Here is a 27,699-nt window from a genome sequence, read left to right as displayed (position 1 = left end):
ATCTCTGAACAACGCCCGAACCCGAGGGTGAGGTCGAGAGAATAATCGCTTGCGCACGTACACACTGACGCTCACAGCCCACCCCCACGATGCAGGCGGGGGGACCGAGCCCTGAGACCAGCAGAGACCGCGGAGGGGCCGTACCTGCCGGTGTTCCTGAGCCTGGGCCGCGGGGGCAGGGGCGGCCTGTGTGGGCGGAGAAGGGAGGCCGGGTGAGGTAGGCGGACCCGCGCTGGAGCGGGGCTGGCCCAGGAAGGCCTGCTGCTCCGGGAAGTCCCCGGGGGAGGCCGGGGCTCGAGTCCTGCCCTCCTGGGGGGTCACGGGCTGCTGGCCGAGCACCAAGAACACGAGCTCCTCCTTCTCCCGGCACGTCTCCGTGGAGATGTCATGGAGGTTGAGGTAGTCTCTCAGGTCCTTCACCTTCATCTTCATGAGCTCCTCCCGCTGAAAGGCTGTTGCTTGGAATCGCTGGCAGAGAAGGCAGAGCCGGGGCCCGGTCCCCACTTGGCTGGAACAGGTCGCGCAGAAGTTTTTCTTACAGTCCAGGCAGGTCTGCTGCTTAGAGCAAGAGGCAGAGGAAAGCATGTGAGACCGTGAGCACAAGCCGGGGCGGGCTGGGGGCTCGGGGCTGCCGAGCGGCCTGCAGACGGCACTCGGAGGAGGCAGGCCCTCTGCGTGTCCCTGTACGGGACACACGGCCGTTCCTGTTCCCGGTGAGGCTGCGTGTCTTTTACGGACAGAGACTACCGGGTTTCGAATAACGAGTCCCCATGTTTTTACTGTCTCCCTCCTCCTGTCTTGTGGGGCCAGGCTGGTGTACCTTAGCCTCCAGTTTCCTCATCTGTAAAACGGGGCTGATAACAGAGTCCACCTCACAGGCTGCAGGAAAGGTAAGAGACAGTGCAGTTAGCACATCTGTCCACCCACAGCGAGTGCAACTGCTCCTGTCGCTGGCAAATGTGAGCTAGTGACGAGAGGCGGGACTCAAGTCCGGGACTGTGACTCCGTACCGCACTGATGAATTAAGAAAGCAAATGTATAAAGGTCATGGTGGCAGTTGTTAGTATTAATTAAATTTACTGAGGGGCCACTGTGGGCTAGAGTGATACCTAGCTTGTCTTTTTAAGATTTTATTTATTTTTAGAGCAAAGAGAAGGGGCGGGGGGAGAACGAGAAACATCAAAGTACAAAAGAAACATGGACCAACCGCCTCTCGCATGCCCTTAACTGGGGACTTGGCCCACCACCCAGACATGCACCCGGACTGGGAATTGAACCAGCGCCCTTTCGGTTTGCAGGCCAGCGCTAGGTCCACTGAGCCACGCCAGCCAGGGCCTGGCTTGTCACTTAATTCTCGAAACAACCGCCACGTGGGCACTCACGTGCCTCCCCGCCTCGCAGACACACAGCCGAGGCCCCGAGTCACGGACACTGTGCTGCGGGCAGGCAGCGAGCAGCAGAGCTGGGCTCACGCCCAGGGTCTGCCCGTGGAGCTCAATGCCCACGGTCGTGCTCTCTCCGCCGGGCCACGCCGCCCGACTCAGTCCCGAGCCAAGGGCCTGGCTCTCCTTCTCCAAACACCCGACCCAGCGCCCCATCCAGAGGTTGGTGCCGGCCCCCCGCCCCCACCCCAGGAAGGCCCACTCAGAGGGCTGGGAACTCAGCGGTGCGGAAGAGCACATCCAAGGAGAACTTTAGAGAGCTACAGCGGGCCCTCTGAACGCGGTTTCGGGAGCTCCTGTCTGTGGAAGCACCGAGAGTCTCAGAGGGGCGGCAAGAGGGCCCGGCCGCGGGCTGGCACCGCCAGGCCCCAGCAACACCCGCGTCTGCAGCTGACACAGCACATGATGCCTTTTGTCTTTTAAAGATTTTTATTTATTTATTTTTAGAGAAAGGGGAAGGGAGGGAGAAAGAGAGGAAGAGAAACAGCGATGTGAGAGAGAAGCTTCTATCGGTTGCCTCTTACATGCCCCCAACCGGACACACCTGGCCTGTAACCCCGGCATGTGCCCTGGCCTGCGTCGAACCGGCGCCCGTCCAGTTTGTGCCGCCGCCCAACCCGCCGAGCCACACCAGTCAGGGCACAAGACGCAAGTCTTGCTCAACTCACAGGAAGCAGTCCTCAGCCTCCTGCCGCACAGGCTGGGCGAGCACAGTGACATCTGGCCACGCCTGCTGCAGCCGGAACAGGTCACACTCCCACGAGAGAGGTAATGCTGGACACACTGGGATGACCCTGGAGGGCATACTCACTAACCATTTAAAGAGGCAGAAAACTTTTCACCCTACAGTGACTTAGGTATTAACCTAAATATTTTTGCTCCCTTGTCTCTAAGTATAGAGGCTATTCAAGGCAACGAGAATGCCGGCAAGACTCGGATTCTCACAGTCAAAATCGTGGACCCTGGTGCAGGGCGGAACACAGGTCTGTGTCACTGCGCCGGTTGTACCTGGTTCTAAGTGTCACTCACTCACACAGGAAAGGGGCACAGGCACGGTGTTCCCACCCGACCTTGACAGAAGGCACCGCGAAGGACGCACGCCCAGCCCCCTCACTCTGCACAGCTGCGACCAGACAACGAAACGCTCGGGGCCTGCCTTCCAGGTGCACACGGCTGCACTGCACCACCACGGTCCTGGGACCAACTGCCACTCACGCCACTCGGGTGGAAACAGGTGTTTGGGGGCTTGGGGGCTCATTTACACCTGAGGCCTTTCTGTTGGAAAATAAAGTGTTTAGGGGGACTGCTAGTGACATGAGGAGGCTCCAATGTCATAGTGCTGTTAGACCTGACAGGGACCATCACTTGCGCCAGAGCAGTTTGACAATGCCTCGCCTGATGCAATTGAAAAGCTCAGAGTCGCTCCATCAGCCGCAGCTCAACAACGCCCCGCTCTTTCTTCTAACTCATGTGGTTTACTGGGTGCAAGATTGGAATGCAAAGACAGCAACCCAGCTTCCACGCCCCCCCTCCCCCGGCAGGAGCGCTGAAGTCAGCCTGCACCTGAAACGCATCTAAAGGAAAAAGGCAGGGCCCAAGGCTAAGGCCCAGTTTGCAGGGGCAGGAGAGAACAAAGGGAAAGGAGAACCGGCTGTCGACAGCCAGCAAACGGCAGAATGAGCAGAGGAGCCCTGCGCGTGCAGACTAGCAATCGGCGCAAACCCACTGAGCAACAAGGCAGCGTGAACGAGGAGTCTCGGGGCGTCCTGCCTGCAGAAAGGCCAGGAGCACACGCGTCCGGCATCAGAGCGGCATCAGAGCAGCGGGCAGTGGCAGCTCAGGCAGGCGGCTGCTCTCCTCTTCCCGTCCGCCTCTGCCCTTCTACTCCCAACCCTCCCCACCCGCACTCCCCGGCACAGGTGAGGCCCACTTCCTCGCCCTGCCTGCCCCTGTTCATCCTTCCTGCAGCCCCCTGAGGGGAAAGGGGCAGCCAGAGGAGTGACACCGCCAGGATTACCGTATTCTGCCATGTATAATGTGCACTTCTTGCCCAAATTTTTGAGAGAAAACTAAGGATGCGCATTGCACATGGGTATAATGACCACACACCATGGGTATGATAATGGGTACAAAAATCCCGTGTATAGTGCTCAAAAAACATGGGTGGACATTACACATGGAGAGCCCTGGCTGGCCGTATCCTAGCTGAGGGAACTTGTGCAGAACAGCCTCCCAGAGCCTCAGGTTCCTCACCTGCGAAGTCAGGTGTTCAGTCGGTGTAAGGACTACTGGAAGCATTGCATGAGATAGCGTCACAAACCTTAGCACAAGGTGGTAAGCTCGCAAATGGATGACACAGTCATCTTTTATCCTCTGTCCCTTTTGTCTCATCTCTGAGCTTTCACCAGTACTGAGAACCAACCCCTGTCTTTCCCCTCCGAGATAGGAATTACCTCTTCCAGGCCTCCTAACACAAACAACTTCTCCTCCTCCTCCTCCTCCTCCTCCTCCTCCTCTTCCTCCTTCTCCAGCTGGCCAAACCCAGGAGGCCGAATGCCAACCCTCTGCACAACTGTCAGGGCTGCCGCTGAACTGCAGGCCGGCACCACCAACACAGGTGGCCCGCAGCACAACAGCCTGCCCTTCTCTGTGAGACGGGAGCTCTCAGAAGGCAGGAAACGCGTCTCACTCGTGTCCTCTCCTCGCTCATTCCCGTTCTCCTCCGAAGAGAAATGAGCTCTTGAGAAATGCCAAGAACCCGCTAGTCCACCTGTTCCCCCAAGTTTCCAATACGCTTCACGCGCCAGGCCCCACACCCAGCTCACCAGCCCTGTCCTCTCTGCTCCTCCTCCTCCATTTCCGCTGCAAAGAGTGTAACGGACATAGTCTAAAGGCGGGAGGAGGGTCCGCAATCCCCTGCGGACACTGAGAAGCCGCAGGTGAGCTGCAGGGGAGTCAGAGGCTGCCCACGGATTTATGACAGTGCAGGGGTCAGCTGTGTGTCCATATCCATCAGGAACGTGATGGATACCGACCAAAGGAACTGAAAGTAGTTGCCTCAGACGGGAGCAAAATGGGGGTCCTTCCGGTTATAACACTTGGTTGAACAACCTGATTCTGTGAGCTGTATACTTACATAACTGTAATAATTTTTTAAATTGTTCAATAACAACCAGTTATACAACACAAGAGTAAAAAAAATAAGGTTCAAATAAGCCCATCACAGATTCATGCTGCTCATTTAAACAAGGCTGCTCCCTACTCCTTCTTGCCAATTACTTCGCCACTTCTCCCAGCAGCTGCTCCGACCATCTCTCACTGTCTGTGGAAACGCCAAGTTCTCTGGCCATCCAACAGAGTCTTCACGTGCCTGAGGAGTCCTTGAAACTACTACTTTAAAAAAAGGGAACAATCTCTTCATCTGTAAAATGGGAACGAATAATAGTACAGATTTCATAGGCTGTTATAAGGACTGAACAAAGATAAGGCATCTGAAATGCCAAGCTCAGTGAGAGACACGTGCCGCGTACCCAGAAGCCCTCCTCCCATTTCGTCTCAGATCCTCTCTCCCCGCCCACCGTCTCCGTCACTGAGAAGACCGAGGCCAGGTGGCACCCAATCCCTTCTATTCTCCACATCAGTCTCAGTCTGTCGACTACAGACTGCACTTTTCAGTCCCCCTGTAAAGGGGAGGGCACCTCTGCCCCCGAGCAGCCGCCCCCGCCTGCCCGCCCGCAGCAGCCTCTCTGGCTGAGTCCTCGCAGTGCCCGGGGCGGCCAAGCAAATCCCAAGCTCTGCCGCGTGCCCGCCGCTGCTGCGCGGCAGTCAAGTGTAGGCAAAATGCAGCCTGCAGGCAAAACGCCCATCCTGCACCCTCTCACAGAGAGAAAGGGTGCATGGTGAACACTTCAAGCTGCGAAATTCGGACATGTTGAATGTCCGGTAGGAGAGAGAGCTTGAGAGGCAGAGTCTGGGTTCGAGTGCCGGCTCTGCCATTTGGTAACTGCGCCCCTGAGGTGCTACCTGAGCACAGAAGAGAAAGCGAGCATTTCAAAGTCTCTCGTGCTATTTGTCAGGGACTTGGCGCATACAGTTTCCTTTTAACTATTAAACTCCAAGCCTTAAGTTTCTTATAAAACGGGAGTTCAGGACCTCTAAAACCTGCATCGCAGAGTGATTGTGAGGATGAAATGAAACAGGTCTAAACTGCTTACGACAGTCCCCGGCATACAGCAGGTGGTGCGAGAACGATCTTCCTCCTCCCAAATTTCCCATCATCACCACTTTAACGCCGCAGGCTGCGCTGCGGACCGTTCATCCTACAGGAGAGTGCAGAACGCAGGAGTTCCTCTGCGGGTCGCCTTGTCTGGCCAGAGAGCTCGCTGCCCCTGGGAACTGACGGAGGGGCCACACCCACCAGCAGCACCAGCCGGTAAGCTGCCTTCCTGCCCGCTGATCTGGGAAGCACGGCCCCCACGGTGCGTGAGCTCCAGTCTGCGGTGCCAGGACCCTGATGGACCCGAGACGACCTTGACGCCGAAGCTGGGCCCTCGTGGTCGCAGCGGGCGCAGTCAGTACCACAGCGTGGCACTTCACGGGACCCCCTGCGGCTCGCCTCCTTCTGCTCTCACGGTGCTGAGAGACGGGCCCCAACCACCACGTCCCACTTTATAAACGGGAAGGCGAATGTCAAGAAAGGCTCCGCCACCCAGCCAGTCAGTGGCAAAGCTGGTATCTGAACCCAGGTCTAGCCAGCCCCAAATCTGTGCCGAGATGTGCTGACTTTGCTTGGTCAGTCTTTCCTTTACTGCTTTTGGGAAAGGGATGGGCCTGGGTTACGGGCATTGTCGAAGCAAGGAGGGCAGAACAGGAGGGCGAGTGAGTGGCCCGAGGGCTGAGCTTGCGGCCGAGGAGCCAGCGCTTACCTTCCTGGCCATGTTTGCGAAGTGGGCCCCACAGGCCTTGCAGCTTGGTTCTGCGCCTGTTGGAGAAGGGAAGGAGCTGTACCCGGGGTTGGAATAGGCCTGCGCCCGCGCCCCCTGGGATGGTGGGGCCTCCTCAGGCTGTCCATCCAGGCAGAACCAGTTGCAGCAGGTTGCCCACATGATAAAATCTGGTGAAAGGGACGAGAGGAAGGAGGGTCAGAGTTAAGACATACCTCTACTGCGCCCCCATTCCTGAGGGCACAGGTGCACAGGGATGCGCAAACCCTTCCCGCCACCCCCGTCAAGGTGGGGACTTGCTGGGCTGCAGGTTTCCTGCCACGTCCTCCACCGCCATGGCTGCCTGTGCACGCGGGAGGCGCCGGCAGACACGCCTCTGCCGGGACAGCCCGGGCCGCGGAGTGGGCACACTGCCTTGGAGAGGCTGCGGATCCCTGTTTGGGTTTAATCTGAGGTCTAACTGCAAATACCACCTTTCCCAAGAGGCCTAACACCCACTGTACTGGGGAACATGACTTGGTGCCTAGAGCTCAGACACGGAACTGTACCATGCACACACGCACATTGCGTAATTCCACAGGCACACCAACCACGCAAGGCAGTATTGTTATTTCCTGTACACAGGGGAGGCAACCCTGGCGAAAAGAAGTCCAGGTCACACTGCTGACATGATATAGAAAACCGAGATTTGGAAAACTCAGGTCTTCCGAGTCTACACCTAATGCTCTTTTCCCTACACCATGCTGCTGGCCACGCCCCAGCCGGTTTCCCGCCCACCAGCCAACAGAGCCAGCTGCCCCCACGTTTGTACCGGCAGCCCTGCGTGGACCCCCATCACGGCGCCTCGGACTGCCGGCTGCGCCGACGGCTCACCCGTTGTCTCCCACACTGACCCACGAGCTCCCCGAGAGCAGCGGCCACTTTGCGTTCCCACCCGCTCCTCACCTAGCAGTGTGGTGCACAAAGCAGATGCTCAGCCAATAAAAGTCAGCTTCCTTGCTGAACCAGTGCTTCTGTGACTTTACTAGAGAGTTTGGGATCATTATCCCCATTTTATACACCAAATACAAGTACTAGGGACAAGGGGACTGATGACTTTTTATTTTCATTTTAAAGATTTTATTTATTTAGAGACAAGGAAGGGAAGGAGAGAAACATCAGTGTGTAGTTGCCTCTTGCACACCCTCTACTGGGGACCCGGCCCACAACCCAGGCATGTGCCCTGACTGGGAATCGAACCAAGGAGCCTTTGGTTTGCAGCCCATGTTTAATCCACGGAGCTACACCAGCCAGAGCTGACTTTTTAAAATCACAAAACAAAGAGGAGCTAATCTTTCAAGTGTAAGAATAAAGATTGCAAGACAGCGCACCAACATGCCAAACCCTGCTGTCGTAAAGTGTGTGCTTTCTCAGGACACCAAGGCAGTCAGCGTGGACATTTTGAGCCCAAACTTGCTGTTCACAGAGATAATAAATGGAACACTCCGTGTTTATTACTTTAATCAGGTCACACAAAAGAACGATACCTTTTGCTCTGCCTCCTGACTTGTTCGAAGTGCCTTTGTTAAATCACAGTTCAAAGAGGTGATGAGCTTGAAGAAACTAAGAAGCCAACAGTTTCACCTTGACCATTTTATAAAGGGGGAAAAAAGAGGCCGAGCAGAGAGGAAGTTTCTGGCTCACACAGGTATAACCGAGGGCTCTGACCACTCGAGGCCTTTTTAGCTTCCCAGTACTGTCTCCGTGCACCTGCGATACCACCCATTCCCTTCGGAGGCAGGTCGATTAACACCTATCCCCCCCACCCCCCACCCTCTGTGACCCCTGGAGAACAGGAACAACGACAGTCATACAGTACCCAGCAGGTAGGTGGCGAAATAAGGACGAATGAATGAATGAATGACATACAATGTTGAAATCTTAACTAAGCACACATCTGTTACATTTCCTGCACAAAAACATTTCTTGCCCTGGCTGATGAGGCTCGGTGGATTAAGCACCAGCCTGCAAACCGAAAGGTCGCCAGTTTGATTCCCAGTCAGGGCACATGCCTGGGCTGAGGGTCAGGTCCCCAGTAGGGGGCGTGTGAGAGGCGACTGAGCGATGGATGGCTCGCACAGCAATATCTCTTTCTCCTTCACTTCCCCTCTAAAAACAAATAAAATCTAAAAAAATTCCTCTCTTACTGTCTTCTTGACTGAAGCCTCTAAGTTTCCAGAATACAGGGGTATAATCTGCCTTACTTGCAGTTAGCAGTTCACACGCAGTGACGAAGGAAAGGGCAGTCAGTCAGTTAAACGGGTTCTCTCTTGGTAAGAGAGAGGTGACGATGGTGAGCAGCAGCCCCGAGGGAGGGATTCTGCAGCATCTGCCGCAGCATCTGCCACAGGAGCACCTGGACTGGTGTGGAACACAAAGACCCTGTATAGGGTCTGAGTGAAACAGTTCCCAAGCCCTGTTTTACTCCTTACAGGTTATGTTACCCACGTCCACCAAGTCGTAACCTCTCTGCACTTCATTTTCCTCCTCTGGACCCTCCCTGGCTACGAAGCACTGAATAAACACTGGTTGTTGCCACTGGCGTAACACCAACACCCTCACCGAGGTTTCTCCGGGAGTGCGCGGGCAAAAAGCACAAGTAGGCATTTTACCGCAATTACCATTTGGCTTTCCGGGTTTGTCCCGAGGTCTCTGCCAGAATCAGCCGTCTGTGTCGACGAACTGAAGAGGTGGGAGGAAAGGAGGAAGAAAACAGTCCTGGATACATCCCGGGGTCTCTGACATACACAACAGAGCAGACCGTGGTATCAGTAAGCGGGATGACGCCCCCAGGAGCAGGCGTGTGTCTGTGTGCAAAGGTGGAGCACAGGTTAAGATGCTGAGTTTTGTACCTGTGGGAGGTGCTGACTGTGTGCACACAGCACACAGGGGTTTGGTCTCAGCTGAAGATGAAGGCCTGGGAATCCTCGCCTTCTGCACGAATGTAAATGCGGAGCGGGGCAGGAGATTGACAGGTCAGAGGAGAGGCAGGTCTGGGAGAACCCCCGGGAAGACCTGATCTGCAGGGCACACAGAGGAAAATGTACAAGCAGAACATAAAGAAAGATGCTCAGAGGCAGGAAGCTGAGAGTGTTAGGAGTTTCAAGAAATTACCCATGCTATCACATGACCTAGAGAGAACACAATAAAAAAATGGAAAATGCCCCACGGATCTAGTTTTAGGAAAATGTGGGTATGTTCTTTACTTGAGCAGTTTAGGAAAATAACCGAAAGTTGGAGAGTGAATGACAAGTGAGGATTTGCCAAGACTCTAAGGATATAAAGTATTCTTTCAAGCAACTTCTGAATGTGAATGGGAGAGAGAAGGCGGAGTCGAAGAGGATCCAGGTCACTGAAACTGCGGAATGCGAACACATTTGAAGACTGCAGGGGAAAGCCCACGGACTGACTGTGGAGGGAGGAAGCGAGCAACAAATAATGGGGCAAGGCCAGGAGTAGAGAGAGCCAAAGCCACCCAGAGATCAGAGCGAGTCTGGGCAGACCACTTCTGGGTAGGGGAAAGGTGGTCCCTCTCACCAGACCGTGGGACACGGGTGAAGAAAGATATAACCGCAGACAAGCTCACAGCATTTGCAGAGAAACGTGAAAGAACAAAATACAAAGGAAAGGGGGAGGCAATTAACCACAAGAAAAGAACAAACTTTTCTACATGTTGCGATTGTTTCCTAAGAGAGAGGGCCTTTGCCACAGTGGGTAGACCCTCCTGGCGAGGCCCAAACAGTAGGAAAATCCTGGGACACTGGCCAGCTGCATGTCGTTTCAATTCCTGTGCTCAGTGCGCACTTAGAAGGCACTGGCCACACGCTGGGCACCAGGGAGACCAAAAGCGAACCTGACACGAGGTCCTTGTGCCCAGGGGACTGTGGCCCAGTGAGGTGCTGTAGGCCATCCTGACAAAAAGCAGGGAGTCCAGACGATGCGTCCTCCGAGGCACTGCTTCCGATCTCTCAGCTGTGTTTCTCGCGGCGCTGCCTCCTCCGGAGAGCCCTCAAGGAGAAGCGCTCGGCCCTCCGTTCCAGGGGTTGGCTGATCTAGCCAGGACTGGGCTCTGGGCAGACCTGGTGTGCACCAGTCTGCTGTTCCATGGTCCCCATGCATGGGGGGACACTCTCATCCTGGGGATGCGTGTGCACGGGGAAAGGGCCCCTCCGGAAAGGGCTAGGCGGAAAGACGCCGGCTGCTGAAGTCCCTCGCACCTGCTCACTCTGCTCGGCCACCACTGTCAACAGACTCGAGTATATTTAAATACCAAAAAGAAGCATTTCCTAATGTGGTCAGTTAAAAGTACGCTCTGGCCAAACTGGAAAGCCCTGGGCCCAAATAATTATATTTGGGGTTCTCGTAGGGAGTGAAAGGAAGGAGTCTGTCATTTTCACGTCGCAGTGCCAACCTAACACTTTCCTCTCGGGAGCACTTTTTCATTAAGCAGATTCGTGTCCCCAGCATCTGATATGTCACCTGAAGGAATGAAAGCGGAACCAGTTGTGAGGAACACAAAGAATTCTCTACGTGTTGACGACTTTGAAAAACTCCCCTCTGATCTGCACATTTCCTTCTGATCTTGGAAGAACGTTATCACATCTTCACGGAGGAGGGCGGGAATTTCAGGGGAAAAGGGGAAGGGTTTACAGGAACAAGTACTAAGGACACATAGACAAAAACTAGGGGGAGTGGAAATGGGAGGGAGGCGGGGAGGGCTGTGAGGGTAGGCTGGGATGGGAGTAAAAGACAGAAAACTGTATTTGAACAATTAAAATTTTAAAAAACCTTTTTAAATCTTCACAGAGGGCTTGAAATTCCTTCTCGATTGCCCTCACCCTCTTCAGAAAGAGGGACTTGGAGACTCAGTCCTTGGAGACTGCCCTCCCACTGAGTGTTTGAATGCTGCTGGCGCTCCTCTCCTCTCTGCCTGCAGGGAAGGCGGGGAGACGCAGGGCGGGGGGAGCAGGAGACTTCGCTGTTCCCGGTGGAAGAAGCCTGTGCAATGAGGCCAGACGGCTGGCACACGGGATTTCGTCAGCTAGGCAGGTATGCTGGTGTTTCCTGGGAGACTGCGCCCTGCTGGGCAGGAAAGCTACAGTGTTAATGGCAAGGTGAGCTAAGGGACTGTGCCAGGCAGAGCGGGTGCGGCCAGAGTCGGAGGCAAGAGGGGAGGTAACGTGCCTGCTTCCCCTGTTCGCCTGACCACGCCAAATAATTTTTAGTGGACCCGTGGTCGTCGTGGGCTTCCCCGCGGAGGAGAGTCTGACCCGTGGCACAGAGGGGTCGGAATGTCAGCGTCCTTGTAAAATGAGTGCCGGTGTGCACTGCCACTCCAAAACCACTTTGCCGACCCCTGGAACTGACGGCAGTAATGCCAAGTCCCCAAGGTCCCCGCCCAACCGGTTGTGAGTCTGACTGCCTGGCCTGTGTGCCACGGCACCTCAGCAAGAGCTCCGCGTGGTGCGGGGACGGCAACACCTTGGACTTAACACACTGATGGTGAACCCACTGTACGAAAATCCTCTCAAAATACCCAATTAAAATGCCTCTAATCCTCCAAGAAGGCCCTTTCTGACAGGGCACGCCAGAAAACGGCGAGGTGGCAAGACTTACAGAATCATCCCCGGTACAGCGAGACGCTCACTGCCATATTCCCAGAATTACTAAGAGCATCTGCACCGTAAGAGCATAAAGAAAAGCACCCCATGCAATGGATCATTAGTACAGAACGGGCTTTGCTCCATCTTGTCTATTATCTTTAAAGAGCAACTGAAGTACAACTGCAATGGCTTTGAAAAGAAACGCTGTGAAAAGCCCATCCACGTGGCTTAGCTACGCCTCCCTGAAATAACTGACACGTAACGACACGCTGAACAAGGGGGAAGAAAGCGGCCGTTCACTGGAAGAAAGCTCATCTGCCTGCCAGGCCCTGGGCTAGGCACTGCCTGCTGTCACTCCATGTGACCCTCACGACAATTCCGGCGACAATTCTGGTGAGGCGGATCGGTTCCTCCCACCCTCAGGTGACAGAGGCAAGGTTTAGAGAAGTGGAGTGACTTGTGGAAGGTCACAGCCAATGGGCAGTAAAGCAAGGGGAAGCTCATTAATTCATCAAATCCTAACTTACAATTTGTGGACGGCTCCAGTTACATTTCAGTTAGAAGTTTACACAAGAGAGGGTTTTAAAGTGTCTAGGACGTTTGTAATCTGTAAAAACCAGCAACCAAGAAAACCTCTCTGACCCCTCCCTCGCCCCCCTCTGCTCGGTAGGGCCCCATCTCTGCTCTCCTCCACATCAGAATTTCTCCAGACACCCGACTCCGCTTCCTCAGCCTCACTCCTCAGACCGCCCAGCGGAGCCCGACCTGTCCATTCCACCCAGTCTCCTCGCAGGGTCCCCAGGGAGTCCCCAGGGAGTCCCCGGGGCCAGGCAGGTCCAGCTCTGGCTCCATCTCGCTTGACCTCCCGGCAGTGCTGGACAGTGACCCTTCTTCCCTCCTCCTTCAGACACTCGCTTCCGATCACCTGGTGGCTTCCAGAACTCCACGCCCTCGTGCCCTCGGTGTCCCCTCCCTCAGAGCTTCTATGCTGGTTCTCCCCCTCCCCCTGTTCTCAAATGAGGCTGCCTCCGGCACCCCTCTCCATCCCACTCCCTCCCCCGGGGGCCCCAGCCAGTGGCTGTACGTGCCATCCTGAAGTTCCTGAGTCGCTCCCCATCTTCGCTCCCCATCTCCACTCCCCGCCTGCCAGCCCGGACAGTGGTCTAAGTCACCACCTCCCCCCTGTCCCCCACATCTCCCTCCTTAGTCCCTTGGAACTTGCTGTTTGTTCTTTCTGCCTGGACGCCCCTCTCAAGAACATCACATGCTCGGCTCTTTCTTGTCCTTCACCCCTCAGTTTACGTGTCACTTTCTAACCTCCCGAATGATACTCAGCACTGGCTACTACGATCTGCGTGCACGTTAACTGTGCCACGGAACCGATAGAAAGTCCGCGGGGCAGGGACTGGGCGCTGTGCTGTGTTTCTGGAACAGTGACATCAAGTGACTAGGAAAAAGTCCTCTATCAAAAACAAAGGGTAGCTAACCCTGGGCAGGTGACTGAAGCTTTTTAGGTCTGTGTCCCCACGTGCGTGAGAGCGACAACACCTCCCTGCCGGCAGGCAATCGCGGGGATGAGCAGGAACACACAGGAAGCGCCCAACCTACAGGTAAGTGCTCCCTAGATAACACACTAAAACAAATCACCATTAAATTAGAAGCTATGATTCTAACCCGGCATCAACCTAGAGAGACATTCAACAGTGAAGGCTGGTGGAAAGCCCCAACACCCACCTCTCTGTCCCTCCAGAGCTTGAGGTCCCTGCCCCCAAGGGCTCGGGTTGGATAGGGGCTCTGGCCAGCTGATCACGTCACCCACACAGTAAAGAATCACCATTATTCTGAGAACCCACCTGAATTTTACAATCCTCTCTCAACTTGGAAGGCTGCTCACTTTTAAAAATAAGTCAGTCTGAAAAGAAACTTGAACTCCCTTGAAACGGCTGACTTCAAAACAGAATCTTCGAATTAGTACTGGGGATTTTCCAGTGAACCTGCCCGAGGTGTCCCCCTCGGACGGGGAAGGCTCACAGGGCTGGTGACAACGCAGTGAGCATCAAGCAGGACAAATGTCACGTTTGTGAGTGAGCCACCGCGGAGTAAACTGTATGACAGACTGGTATCACTTGCTGGGGCGGGGCGATGGAGGGTGTTCGCCGTGATACCGGACCATTTCGGAGCTATTTATGTGAGAATAGAGAATGCAGAACATCTAAGTCACAGAGGAGACGAGTATAAGGTGGAACTCTGGAACCCAAGGCCTAAATTCGATCAACAGCCCCGCTGAAGTGGCAGACGGGCTGGACATAAACACGGGATGTTTCACAAGGCTGGGACGGAGTGGAGGAGAACGTTCCGGAAGGCTTGGAAATCTCCAAGGCAGTCCTCCGGATGTGCGTCATGGGTAATGCACATTTCCTAGATAAGAATTTCATCCTAGCCCTGGCTGGTGCGGCTCAGTGGACTGAGCTCGGGCCTGCGAATCATGCAGGATTGCAGTTCGAGTCCCAATCAGGGCACATGCCTGGTTGCAGGACAGTTCCCAGCAGGGGACACACGAGAGGCAACCATACACTGATATTTCTCTCCCTCTCTCCTTCCCCTCTAAAGATAAATAAATTTTTTAAATCTTAAAAAAAAAATTCATTCTACAGTAAAGTTTTTAAAAAACAGAACAGTGGGGGGAAAAGTTCCCAAATAAATGTTTTACTCTGGTTTTAGACTCCGTCAGACCTGAACTTAAATCCTGACTCTAACACAGAAGAACTGAATGAGCTTGAGAAGTCGGCCTCTCCGAGCTTCTTAGACAGAAAGGGGCATTCACACGCTTTCCAGGCTGAGGCAGAGTAGGAGGTCTGCCCAGAGGGTGTCCAGCAGCATAATATGAAAAACAGAGACATTTACTGAAGATACAAGAAACACTGTACATAGGACAATGACACCTCAGTCCCCTTCAAATCAGGCACCTTGGGACCTCACATAGTTCTCCCAGTCGCCATCAGCTGTCCTGTTGTATTTCCCTGAATCTCATCAATGGTCTGAAATCTCTTTGCTTTCAAAGGGGATTTTAGTTTTGGGAAAAGTCAGATGTTTCAGGGCACTAAATCTGGGCTGTTAGCGGGGCTGAGTCACCTGGATGATTTGTTGCTTTGCAAAAAAACTGCATGAGACACGATGCATGAGCGGGCACATTGTCGTGATGAAGCTGCCAATCACCAGTTGCCCTCAGCTGCGGCCTTCTGAATCACCACAATAGTTCCCACAGAGGAATGTTCAAGCTTCATGCAAAACCTGGTGCAGATTCACTGTTCTGCTCACTCAGTCATTTTGAGTGTGACAGCCACACAGTACACATGCTCACTCAATGGTGCCTACTGCCCCCCACTGACTAGTACCGTGAAGGCATCATAGTTCATGTGTGTGCATTCCAGTCCACTCTCCTCGGCTGCCAGGTGACATCAATGTGCTATTTCCGAACAGACTCCGCAGGTGCTCAGTATGAAGAGAGAGCACACCTTCACTGGTCAAGGTACGCGGCAAGTCCTCAGCAAGTTACCAGGCTCTCGGTCCTACAGAAAGAGAAGGCAGTGCCACAGCTTCGGCAAATGGCAGGCGTCATCATAAGGGACACCAGTCAGTGTTAAATATCAGCCTCTCTCCAAACTGGCTTCTAGAGCCTCTACTCACACTGATTGGGAAAGGTTTCAAAGACGCCAGGTCTCAGGCTCGGACTCCTCTCTCCACCTCCCAAGTGATACTTTACTAAACGTGATCAAAGCTTTAGAAGCTTTAGGGGAGAGAGGGGATCGTCCGTACCGTCATTCCGGGTGGCAGACAAGAGGAAAAGTGGGGGGTTATTCAGACCAAGGGGTCCTGAAGTCCCTTCTCAGATGATCCTAGAAATTTATACTTTTTAAGGAAAAGTACACTACAAAACACCTAACGTGTGCCTAGTGAGTTATGTTTTCATCCACTGCCTCACTGACTACAAATAATCCTGCAAACGTCAGAGTTTAAATGCTCATTTTGTAAATGAAGAGGGCTGGGTAACTGGACCAGGGTCACACAGAGTGAAAGGATGTTCGGTCCCAGTTCTTTAATTAATTCACAGTCCTACAGAAAGAGGGGCCTTTTTCACCACCCACACTCCCTGCCCTGAGTACCAGAAACCCAAAAGCCTGCGCACTGGGAGGGCGAGGCTAACGGGCGGACTGTGGGATAAGACGACGGAGACCACACAAAGTGGCTGGCAGGGCGGAAATATTTAGTACCAGCTGCTACTCTCTTCCAGAGACACCGAAAAGGGTTACCTACTTACCCGCCAAGCCAACCCTTCAACACCTGAGGGCCTTGTAATAGGTGCGGTAGACAGGAAAGCCATCCCTGGGGACCCGGCATTTTCATTTTTACATCCACTAAGTTATCTGCATTTCCTACTTACTAAAACTTCAGGGCCTCATGCTAGAGAGAGACCCCAAATTTCTAAAAATAAAGCCCTTAATCAATACTTAAGATGTGTTTCAGTTTCTTTTCTGGCCTAGCCTTGTTCCAGCTGAATATGGGAAGTGTTTTTTTAAATATATTTTATTTATTTTTAGAGAGAGGGGAAGGGACAAATAGAGGGAGAGAAACGTCAGTGTGAGAGAGACACCCTGATCGGCTGCCCCTTGTACACGCCCCGCCCACGGACGAAACCAGCAACCCCGGCCTGAGCCCTGGCTGGGAATCGAACTGGCAACGGCCTCTTGTTTGCCAAGACTGAGCCACACCAGTCAAAGCTGAGTAGGGGGTTTGACTTAACTGTGTCAACTACGACTAATGCTGTTACACCTTCCTTTCAATAAAACTGTCACTGGTGACTATTACATAACAATGAAAGCCAACCCCTAGAGCTCAGGACCTCCCTTTCCCTGCTCTCAGCGGCAGCCACGCTACGCTCCCTTCAGTCCCCCCGACACTGAGTGCACTTGGCCTGGATGAACCCCCCAGGAGCTGCTTCCTCAGCCTGCACCACGGTCCCCACCCCCACCCCACACACGGCACCTGTTTCCTCAGGGCAACCTCCCACCCTGTCTGTGCACGCACTCGTTTGGCTGTCCATTTAGCAATACTGTCGGCCCACCCCTCTCCCAGATGCTGCAGATTCCCAGAGGAGTGAACACAGGCGAGGTCTCCGCGCTGAATGGTGACTGCGTTACGGGCAGATGAGCATTCAAGTAGCACCGCATTGAACGACTGCCTGACTGTGGCTAGGGCGTGGCCCGTGAAACAGGAAACAAGAGCGAGTCTACCCCCCCCCCACTGATCCCAGCCTTAGTGCCAGGTAAATGTGGTCACCAGGTATTCGTGGAAGCGTTACTAATGATAACAGCATTAGAGTTTTCTTTTTTGTAGGGTGGGATGGAGGGCAACATATTCATGATTGAAAAACCGCAATCAGGATTCCAGGATGATGAGCAAGTTAAGGCGTTTAAACCCATAGAACCACATAAATATCTGTAAAGAAAAACCTAAACAGTAGTGCCTACCTCATCCATGCTGAAGATAACTTTTAAATGTCTGCTAAGATTACTTAGAAATAAGAATGGTAAGAAACTACCTTCTAAAGTAACAGAGAAAATATTAAAACTGACGGCTGATACAGCATTAGAAAACCAGAGAGGGAGAGCCTCGAAGAGGAACAAGGCCGCGGCTTCCACCCCTTTCCTGCATAAAAGCTGCCGGGCCCCCTTCCCTCCATCCAAACGCTTCTGGGAGGCGTCAGTGCCACAAGGGGCCTGGGCCTGGGCCCGGAAAGGCGCGTGATGAGAATTGCAAAGAACACAAACAAAACTGCACAGAAAACAAATGGGGAAATAAATTAACAGAGAAAAGAATCAGAGAAACAGACCTCAACCGCTACACCCAGGTCTCAGCAGAGCTCTGCCTGTTGCTGCTGACGCACGCAGCACACACGGACACATGTGGCACACGCTGACACACACGGACACACTCAGCACAAAGCAAGGTGGAAGGAGAAACGCAACCAAAGGGCGTGTGAAACAGAACAGCGAGGGTCCTGGGGCGGAAAGTGTTCAAAGTGACACTGGGAAGAAGGGGAAGAAGGCGGGAGCGAGTTCACCTGCCACTAGTAATAAATGACCTCTTTCCCTGAAGTGGTAACTGTTGTGAACTGAAAAACATACATAATAATCACAATGTTATGAATGTTCTCGGAAACTCCCTGGTTTCAACTGACCTCTGACAAATACCTGCAGAGGGACCGCAGCATCTGCTATGAAGTTCAGGGAAAAGTAACTCTAACCAATGGCGCTGTGCCAAAATACCACCCTCGGGCTCTGCCCAATTAAACGGCTGCTTCTTAGTGTAAAGCTCAGGAGAGATGACAGACCGAACTCTGCAGCAGGAAAACCTACACGTTCAATTTCAGCACAGGCATCTGCCCCAAAGGGTGAGTCAATCAGGGAAGGAAACAGTTCTGAGTCAACTCTCCCAACAATGCCGAAAAAAGAATAAATGGACGTGCAGTTTATGGACGTGCAGTTTAACTACCACAGGACCCTTCTTCCATCAAAGCTGACGACAAAGCTCATCCCGAATAAAAAGACGACCCCCTCACACTCTCCGGTGCAGGAAACAGGGCTCCCCTGAGCAGCTTTTCTGGACCTTCCAGCTGAAGCAGCTGCTTTCACCAGATATCATCACGGTGACTGACCAGCGGGTAACCAGGATAAAAAATGTTCACGAAGCCAGGGCCTCGGTGAGAGGGTCTCTGGCACCCCTCCGCCCTAGGAAAAGGCAGCACTTCGAGACAGGCGCTCCATCCAGGATCAGAAGTAGGCATTTAACCTTCTCAGAGTGGACTGCAAAAAGTTACTGTAGCCAATCACACTATGATGTGGAGAATAAACAAGACTCCAGATTCTGGTGGTATGGGAAGCCCAGCACATAACAGATGCTCAATAAAAGTTGGCCAAGAGTAATTCCGAGAAAATCTTTAAGGTTCTTTAAAGTGACAAACTGTAACTGCTCGATCCCCTATCCACCTTTCTGTTAGACGAGCTGATACATCTAATCAGGCTCAGTCCAGTTTTCCAATGACGTTCCAACAACTAAAGGACTACAGGCGCCTCCACCAGCTCTTCATTTGCTAATCCCTGAAGAACTCTTAGCGTCTGAGTGCTCCACCCTCCTACAGCCCTGGCTGTTACGTTGCTTCCCAATCCTACCCCACTGCTAAGGAGGTTGGCCACTTTCCCCACAGTCCGGCCAGTTTAAACGTTCTCCCTTAGCTCCTCAGCCCCTCTCGTCCAGATTCAGGGAACAGAACAAATATTCCTCCCTCCCCCCACCCCTGCCGGTGTGCCGTCACTGCCTGCACTGAACTGAAGTGAGATGGGATTTGGTAATAAATCCCCGGTAAATTCAGACTACCCACCCCCTTCCTCCCACTGACTGACCTTTGGCTTGGTTTGATGTCAATCTGAAAATTATGCCGACTTTCTAAAATGTCTTCTGCTCCTGCCACGATGCCTGATGTCCAGTACCCATCCCAAGAAGCAGAAATGGAGATTTCTCGGCTGCCTGGTCATCACAAAGAAAAGCACTGTATTCTCTCACCAGAGTCTCCCCTGTGAACACGCGTGCTTGATTGACACGGTCTTCAGGTTTTACTCTGCCTATAGGTCCCACAACAAAGTGCAAACTGGCTCATCTTTTCTACCCCTTCTTCCTGAGAAAAAAAAGTATCTGTTTAAAAAAAAAAAAAAGACACCTGCGCTGATACCAGGAAGCAATGCTCTTCTCATCAACGCTGAGGTTCGCAACTATCACCACTTTCCCCGGTTGCTCCTGGAATGTCAGAGTCCAGGGCCAGCATCCTTTGCGATGTGGCAGGGATGCAAGGTGCACACCACACAGGACGCAGACCTTTATCCGCCCACAGTCATAGCTTACGGCTTGAGACCACCAGAAAGGACCTGTTCTGAAACTACTCAAGCAGTTATAACTACCCACAGAGATCCCAAGATGACGCCCACTCCCCACAGACACGTTAGTTATTCCATAGTCAACCCAGCCCAACGAACATAATAAAGCAGATTTCTCAGGGGGAAACAATGGGGGGGGGTCCTAAAACTTTACCAGCTGAAAGGCCCACAAGCTAATTACTTGTTTAATCTCTTCTCCAAAAACCTGCCTTGCCCAGGGGTAAAACGGTTCAGCAGTAGACCTGGCCTTCAACCCTCAAGGAAATTTTCAATTCAAAGACTGAAGTTGGGATAATTTGTGAACTACCTAGAGCTCAGGAACTAGGAAAACACTCCAAAGATGTGCTAGAAATCCAGGAATCCAACAAAAGGATCCTGTAATTTAAAAGGCTGGTGAATGCTAGGCTAACATCTTCTATTGTTAGTTTAAAAAAATAGCCAACACAGCCTGAATCCCACGGCTACCCAAAGTAACCAGATTGGCCATGAATTCAGTGGTTTCATTTCGTAAAACATGCGGCCATGGGCATGGTGGAAGCTAAGGAAAACCACCATGCATCAGGGAGAAGGGAGGGCGCATCCCTAAAGGAAGGCGTGCGCCTGTAGCAGGCAAGGGCAGAAAGGACTCGCTGCCTCCGCTCCTTTCCACACCAGAAACTGAGACTTCTTCAACCCCCCTCAAACACTCCAAGTCTTTTTAACCACAGCGAGTTTTGAAACGCAGGCACACAAGTTACACTAACAAGCGCATCCTGTTTGCACTTGACTTCCTGCTCTGGGCCCTCTCTTTACACTGCTGCTCCCCAGCCACAAACAGGTAGGTCGACTTTCCTGTCTGCCAACAACTGGTTCACTGGACAGCGTCTCGGTGACAGTGAGGCACACTGTTCTACGAGTCGGGGAGAAAAGTCGCCTCGATAGCATCGAGAACTAGTCACGAGGCCCAAAGACAGCTTCTGGACTTCCCACACTTCATACCAACATCCAACCTAGAGTAAACAATCGAAACATAGAAAGTGCTGATATACAAAAACCAAGCCTGAAAAAAAACTTAGAATATGAGGGCTGGGAAAAAGAGCAAGAAAATTAGATATATTTTTATTATTAAATGTTGGCCTCTTTTCAAATGCAGCAAGAACAGACTTCTGTCAGCCGGTCCCCACCGAGGAGACAGTCCCAGCAGGGAACCACCCAGAAGGACTGTGACAGCGGAGAAGGCTGCTCTGCTGAGCACTGTCCCCAGTCCGGCCTGCTACCAGCCTGAGTCCACTTTTCAGCCCTGCGAGAGCCTTCGGTCTCAGAGACATGACGCCTCCACTTCCAGTGAAGCTCCCACGGCTGTCAAAGAGCTAACAGTTCTCCCCGAGTCGCATCCAGCCTTGGGATTAAAAGCTGGACAACAAATATCCCCTTTCTTATGGATTTGTCATTTAGCCTCTTCGGGTCTGTTTTCCCATCTGGAAAAGAGGGTTGGACTACACTCATCTCTAATGTTTCTTCCAGCTGTAGAAAAAACTCAGGGATCTGATGCTACCAGCAGAAGCTTCTGTGGCTTCTTGCATTATGTCTACGGTCAAATGCGATGCCTCTAACATCCCGCCGCGCCAACACGGACACTGACCTGCTACCTCCCAGGCACCCAAGGACTGTTTCCCTTTCCCGTGAAATGGGGACCAGAAAGTTTCCCACTTGAAACCAGTGGATTAGCAAACCGGAAGGACTGTTGTTTACACACGGTCTTTTCATTAGGATCTTACTGCAGTCACGCTGGTCATGTGATTCCTGGAGAGCAGACAGACATACAGACAAGGATGGAGAAAATCTGGCCAGCAAGCCTGTGGCTCTCCCACACAGTGACCACTAACAAGGCAAAATAAAATCTGGGTAGGAAAGGGGAGTGGTGAAGACAAGCTCCGTGAGCCAGTGCAGCAGAAAGCGCAGCGAGTCTAAAAGAAAAGGAAGGAAAGCAACGAAGGGGGAAGAACTCTAAAGCAGTGAGCAGAAAATTCAGTCTGAAATGTTGCTTATCCACTCCTTCATCCACAGGTCTGGAATGCCCAGTTTGTGCAAGGAGCTGAACAAGACACAAGAAGAAATATGAAGGTCAACCAGCCAGACCCGCACAAGGAGGCAATGGCCTGGTGTGAGAGAGAAAGGCACGCACACGGACGGCCGAAACAGACGGCAGAAGGTGCGCTGTGCCGTAAAGAAGACGTGAGAGAGTCCTGTGCTACAAGACCCAGAGGAGGGCATGATCGCTCCCGACTAGGGGATCGGTCACGGAGGCTTCACAGAAAGAATGACATTCAAAGTCAAAACCACAACAGAACCATGGACACCTAAGGACAGAAAGGTGCAATGAATAACGGGATGTGATTTAGACAGAAGAGGGCACAAACGGAGGGATGGTAACGACACTACCTAGTGACCCAGAGAGCCCTGGCTAAATGAACTGGACTGCAGCCAGACTGCGTATTTCAAAATCGGACTCAGAAGTTGAATTTGAATTCCGTGGAAAAGGAGGTAGGGAATGGGTCACAGCTGACAAGTTAGGAGCTAGAGAAATCTCATAATTTAATGCATAAGATTAAGATAATAAAGCCACCACAAAAACAATGTGTGCAGACATGTAACGTCCCTCTAAGGCGATACACTGTCCTCCGAACCAGAGGTGAGAAGACAGGGAGACAGAATGGCTTGCACGACGCTGTTACGTGGGGGCCGGCACAAATAGCGCCCTTTTGATTACCAAACCTTTTATTACCAAACCATAAGCATGTAATTCAGTAACATAACAACATCACACTCAAGCACACCATACGGCATGTTGGGTGAAACGTTCAAATTAAAACTATAAATTATTATACCCACACTGCTACCCTACCAACCACACTCAAGCAGACGTTATTTCCGCTGGATCCTGTACTTACCCAAAGAACTCGGTCAACAACAAAGAAAACTAGAAGGAACAGACTGGAGAGGAGGAGGATGTGGAGGAGGCCCTTTTCAGAGTCGCCCCAGGCAGGTAAATGCTGGGCCTAGGCAGGTGACACACCACCTTCTCTGCGGGGGGTAAGGCTCCTCTGTCAAGTGCAAGCGGGACCGGCATGTGGATCAGTTAGGGGTGTGGACTCGCAGCACCAGAGGGACAGGGTTCCCAGTTCAGTCTCTTACCAGCTTGGAGACAGCTTTGGTTTCCTCATTGGTAAATTGAAGGTAATTGTGCCCACTTTTCAGGAGGCCCACTGGGAGGGTTAAACGTCCTACTATGTGCAAAGCACTCTGTACAGTACCTGGCATATAGTAAGCAATCTTAGCTTTTGTGTGTGACGGGATCCTTCCCCACAAACCCTGCTATTAAATTATTCCATGCTTACCGAGCAAGCCTGATATCGTTAAATTTCATTTCTGAGATCTCCTGTTCTTGGAAAAACAATGTCCTAGCAAAATCCAGAATCCTATTAACAGAAAAGGAATCCTTCACTCTAAAATAATCAACTGACACTCCTTTCTGAGCATGAGTTACTCAAGTCTAATAGAATCCCATCTCCAAAAGACTCATCCTTTTCAAGTACAGAACAAAATACATTTTATGACCTGAGAACCAGACTTAAAGCATCGTGACCAAAACCCATATAGGTCTTCCTGAGAAGCTGGAGGGCACCCACCAGCCCGCCCTACATAATGCTGCCCTCCATCTACAAGTCAAAATGGTAACACTGCTCAGCCGCCCACCTCTCAGACCCTTCAATCATGCGCTATGATGAAGCACTTTATCTCCTTCTCTGACCTTTCTGGGGATCAAAGATCCCACCTTTGCCCTGGCTGGTGTAGCACAGTGGATTGAGTGTGGGCTGGGAACCAAAGAATCGCTGGTTCAATTCCCAGTCAGGGCACATGCCTGGGTTGCAGGCCAGGTCCCCCAGTGGGGGACGTGTGAGAGGCAACCACACACTGGTGTTTCTCTCCTTCTCTTCCCTTCTCTAATAAGTAAATAAATAAATAAATAAAATCTTCTAAAAAATACACTGTGTTCTATCTAAAATATAACACTACAAAGAAATGTCAAAGTATAAAAATATGTAAAAAGTTCTACAATTTCCTTCCCACACTCCAAAGGAAGGTCTCACCTCCCCCTAGAATGTGGACTTTGTTCTGGAGGTCACTGAACCACGGGGGGGGAGGGGGGGGCAACTGTTCCAAGACAAAGGTAAACTGAGCCTCACTCTGTGCGGCTCCTAGTGCAGCGACTGGCACAGAGCAGGTGCTGCCAGTGCTGGTTTGGGGAAGCCTACCTCCACGCACACTTCTCCGTGCCCCTCTGCACAGACCACCCCTCTGCCCCACCTCCCTTTCTGTTAACTCCCGACTTCCCTAACAGAGTAGCGGGCACTCTGCTTCTCTCTCACATCACACACTTGTTCACTCACTCCGCCCTGCGCTACTGAAAGCCCTTTCTCCAAGGTCACCTATCACAGGCTGATGGCCAAACGCATGGCTTTTTCCTAAGTCCTCAACCTTCCTGACCTCCGGCAAACACCAATGACCCCCCCACGTCTTCCTCCAGTCTTCCCCACGGGCTTCTCCTTCCCCTCGTTCGCACCGAGAGGGCAGCAGCTTGACTCCCCTTTGACCTCAAAGAGCGGCCGTCCTCCTGTCCTTCCCTGGTTCCTCCTTTGCCCCAACACCCCCCAGGGCTCAGCACTAACCATCTTCCTTTCCTTCTCTGGTGGCTCTGTGAACTCTACTGGCTCTGTGTGTTGAATATGTCCTGAAACTACCCCGTGCTCACTGTGCCCGCTGCCATGCCCTGCCTATGTGCCACTTCCTTTCTCAAGAACTACGGCGAACACAGCCCTAGTGGTCCCCTCTTTGACAGTCTATCTTCTACACAGCAGTCAGGGTCAACTTTGACTTAAACGAATATAGACACGTACTCTGGTGGTAAAAATTGGAACAGCTGGAATAAACAAAAATAAAAATATTTTTAAATACATACTCTGCTTGTTACCCTCTCCGTTAAAGCCATCAGCGGTCTCCCACCATGCTTTTTCCTAGAGCCAGACCCCCCCCGCCCCCGCGTGGCCCACAGGGGCTCCATGTGTTTTGGGTCCTGCCTGCCTTCCTCACATGACCTCGCTCTGCCCTCTCTGTGGCTTCATCTCACTCAGAGCCCTGGGGGGTCTCCTTTCAGTTTCTCAGAAAACAATAAATGACTGGCCGCTCCCGAGCCTACAGAGCGCAGTTCCTTTCCTCCTCGAAACGTTCTCCAAGGCTCTTTTCACGAAGCTGGTTCCTCGTTGGGCAGACTTCAGTTCACCTTCCCTACAACGCATTTTTGCCTGGCACAGGATGGAAGCGCAAGTATTTGCTGACTGAATAGATTCCATAGTCTTCATTCAGACAACTCCAAATCTAAACATCTGGAGTCAGTCTCGCCCTTCAACTTCAGTACCTCATTTCTGAAGGCCTGCTACATATCCTGACCCCAAATTCAGCGTGCCAAGTACACTCAAAACGAAGCTATTCATCCCTCCCCAAACCAGTTCCTCCCATCTTATGAGCGGTGAGCGATGGAATCCACACAATCTGCTTCGGAACTGTGATTTTTCCCATTCATTTGCTCCACCTGTCCAAAATTCTAATCACCCTTTAAAACTGATTAAACTTTCACTTCAATCACGCGTGCATGCAATCAACCATTTATTCACTCAACAAACACTTACTGAGTACCTCTGACGAGGCAGGAACTACGTCAGATCCTGGAAAGCAGGGCAGGCATAGTTTGTCTATTACACATCAGTCGCATAATCATACAAATACTTAATTATAAACTAAAAAGCACTATGGAGGAAAAAGTGCTAGAAACTATGAGGAAAAAATAAGTGAAGCATCCAGAAACCCCACTCCTCCGATGCTGTGCTGGCCAAATGGAACTACCCGCACTGGGCTGCCGGGAGCGCAGGGCGTGCCAGGCAGAGGGCTCGGCCCAGCCCCGAAGGAGGAGACCGGCTCGCCTGTGCTAAAGTACCCACCGTCCTGCCCCGAATGTTATACCCATCTCCTTCCCTTCCCCATCCCCACTGTCATTTTACTGACAGCTCCTGAGAGAAAGGGCACGGTGTCTCTCGTGCGCCAACACCCTCGGGAGACCTGGATGTGTCCCATGTGTGGTACCTAAGGAGTCCGTGCTCATAAAAACTTCCAGATGACTCTGACACGCAACCAAGGTCCTAAATCATATGCTCACACTATCTATTCAATAAACATGTATTAATTTTTCTCATTAAAAAGCTCTAAGGTCAGTGTGGTAAACTGTTTCCAAAGTCGGGGACAACGATCCCGACCATACTGCGTGCCCTCCTGCAGTGTGACTCTGACACTCTGCTCCTGTCCATGTCCCCTCCCATGGGACACGGGCCGCCCTCGTGACTCACTTTAACCGAAACCACGGGGCAAAGAGATGATGTAGGACTCTCAGGCCTGGGCCTTGAGAGGCCCTCCAGCTCCCATTGCGGGCCCCTGGAAGCCGGCCAACATGGAAGAGGAGCCCGACGTACACGAGTGAGAGGCGAGAGACCGAGGGAGAAAGGGAGGAGGACCAAGGTGCCCCGGCCAGCGGCCGGCACCGAGGCCCCAGACGTCTGGGTGACGCCGTGATACAGCCTCCAGTCCAGCCACCGTCACACGGGGCACACCCACACACTCCTCTTCCCCAAATCACCCAGAGACTGACCAGCAATGAAATGGCTGTCATCTGAGGCCACTGAGAGTTTCAGGGTGATCTGTGACTCGGGGACAGATAAGTCGAACAGAAATTCAACACTTTCAGGGGCCGTTCAAGTGCTTCTCAACTTTGAAGATCAGACTCTACCTCGCAATCATTAAAATTACTCCTCCTTCAGTTTAAACCCATTTCCTTTTAAGTCTTTGAAGTACATGAAGAACAATTAATCAGATCCCCCCTGGCAGAAACTGGTCTTGTACTTGAAGATGGTAATCAATCCATCATCCCTTAGCTTTTCCTTCTCCAGGCTAGAAATCTTTCTTAAAAAAATGTATGATGACTTATTTTTTTTAACTTTTAATCTTCTTTATCCTCTCTGAAGTATGTGGGGACCAAAACTGGACACCGGTATCTAAGAGATTATTCCCCAGCCCTTACGGTTCATCTTCCCACAATCCAATTCCGCTCAGTCCCAAATATAGCTTATTAGCACCCCCAAAATGTGAATCACCCTACAAACGTGATCACTTGCTAGAATTACCGTGAAACCTCTCCTGCTCTCAACACTCGACTCATCCATTCTGGGGCGGCCCCCCTCACTCAGCAGCGTGGTCTGACACTCCGCTGTCACGCTGGGCTTCACAGACTCTACACATTTGAAGCATGATGGCAAAGCCAGAGAGGCCGGAGCAGGCACACCAGTCATTTCAGTCAAGGTCTTTCCATTGTCAGGCAGGCTCTGGGAACCTCCTCCTTCCCCCTCAGACATAAAGGGGCCTTATCGAAGGCAAGACCTTCAGCACTGCCTACTGAGCGCAGGTACCCTCGCTGGGGAAGCCAGTAAGGTCTATTTAACTGCAAGAGACAAACCAGTTGCTGAAGGCCATGTAAAAACATGGTTTCTCTCTGAGTCTTAACTGAAAGTACGTTTCAATGTCAGAAGTAGCTTCCAAATAG

The 27,699-nt window shown here is 52.2% G+C and overlaps 1 protein-coding gene across 12 annotated transcripts in view; it reads right to left on the bottom strand.

Annotated features, from left to right (window-relative positions):
• Positions 1 to 27,699, bottom strand: part of RFFL (ring finger and FYVE like domain containing E3 ubiquitin protein ligase) — a 63,017-nt gene that overhangs the window by 10,655 nt on the left and 24,663 nt on the right. For 5 of the 12 annotated variants that reach the window (XM_037167247.2, XM_037167250.2, XM_053661149.1 and 2 more), the window contains 2 exons: positions 6,368 to 6,555; positions 145 to 555 (listed from right to left, as the gene is read on the bottom strand). In XM_037167247.2, coding sequence (XP_037023142.2) covers positions 145 to 555; positions 6,368 to 6,547 — 591 coding nt within the window. In that variant the 5' untranslated portion in view covers positions 6,548 to 6,555. Of the gene's footprint in view, positions 1 to 144; positions 556 to 6,367; positions 6,556 to 9,045; positions 9,155 to 15,159; positions 15,396 to 15,422; positions 15,597 to 19,487; positions 19,762 to 27,699 lie in introns of those variants that run through there. The other 7 variants (XM_053661156.1, XM_037167245.2, XM_037167246.2 and 4 more) reach the window with 6 other exon arrangements.

The sequence above is a fragment of the Artibeus jamaicensis genome, unplaced genomic scaffold (genome assembly GCF_021234435.1).
Source record: "Artibeus jamaicensis isolate MK-2021 breed Jamaican fruit bat unplaced genomic scaffold, CSHL_Jam_final contig_2259, whole genome shotgun sequence".
Classification (NCBI taxonomy): Eukaryota; Metazoa; Chordata; class Mammalia; order Chiroptera; family Phyllostomidae; genus Artibeus; species Artibeus jamaicensis.
Note: the sequence above shows the minus strand (reverse complement) of the source record. Positions and strands in the feature narration are given on the sequence as shown.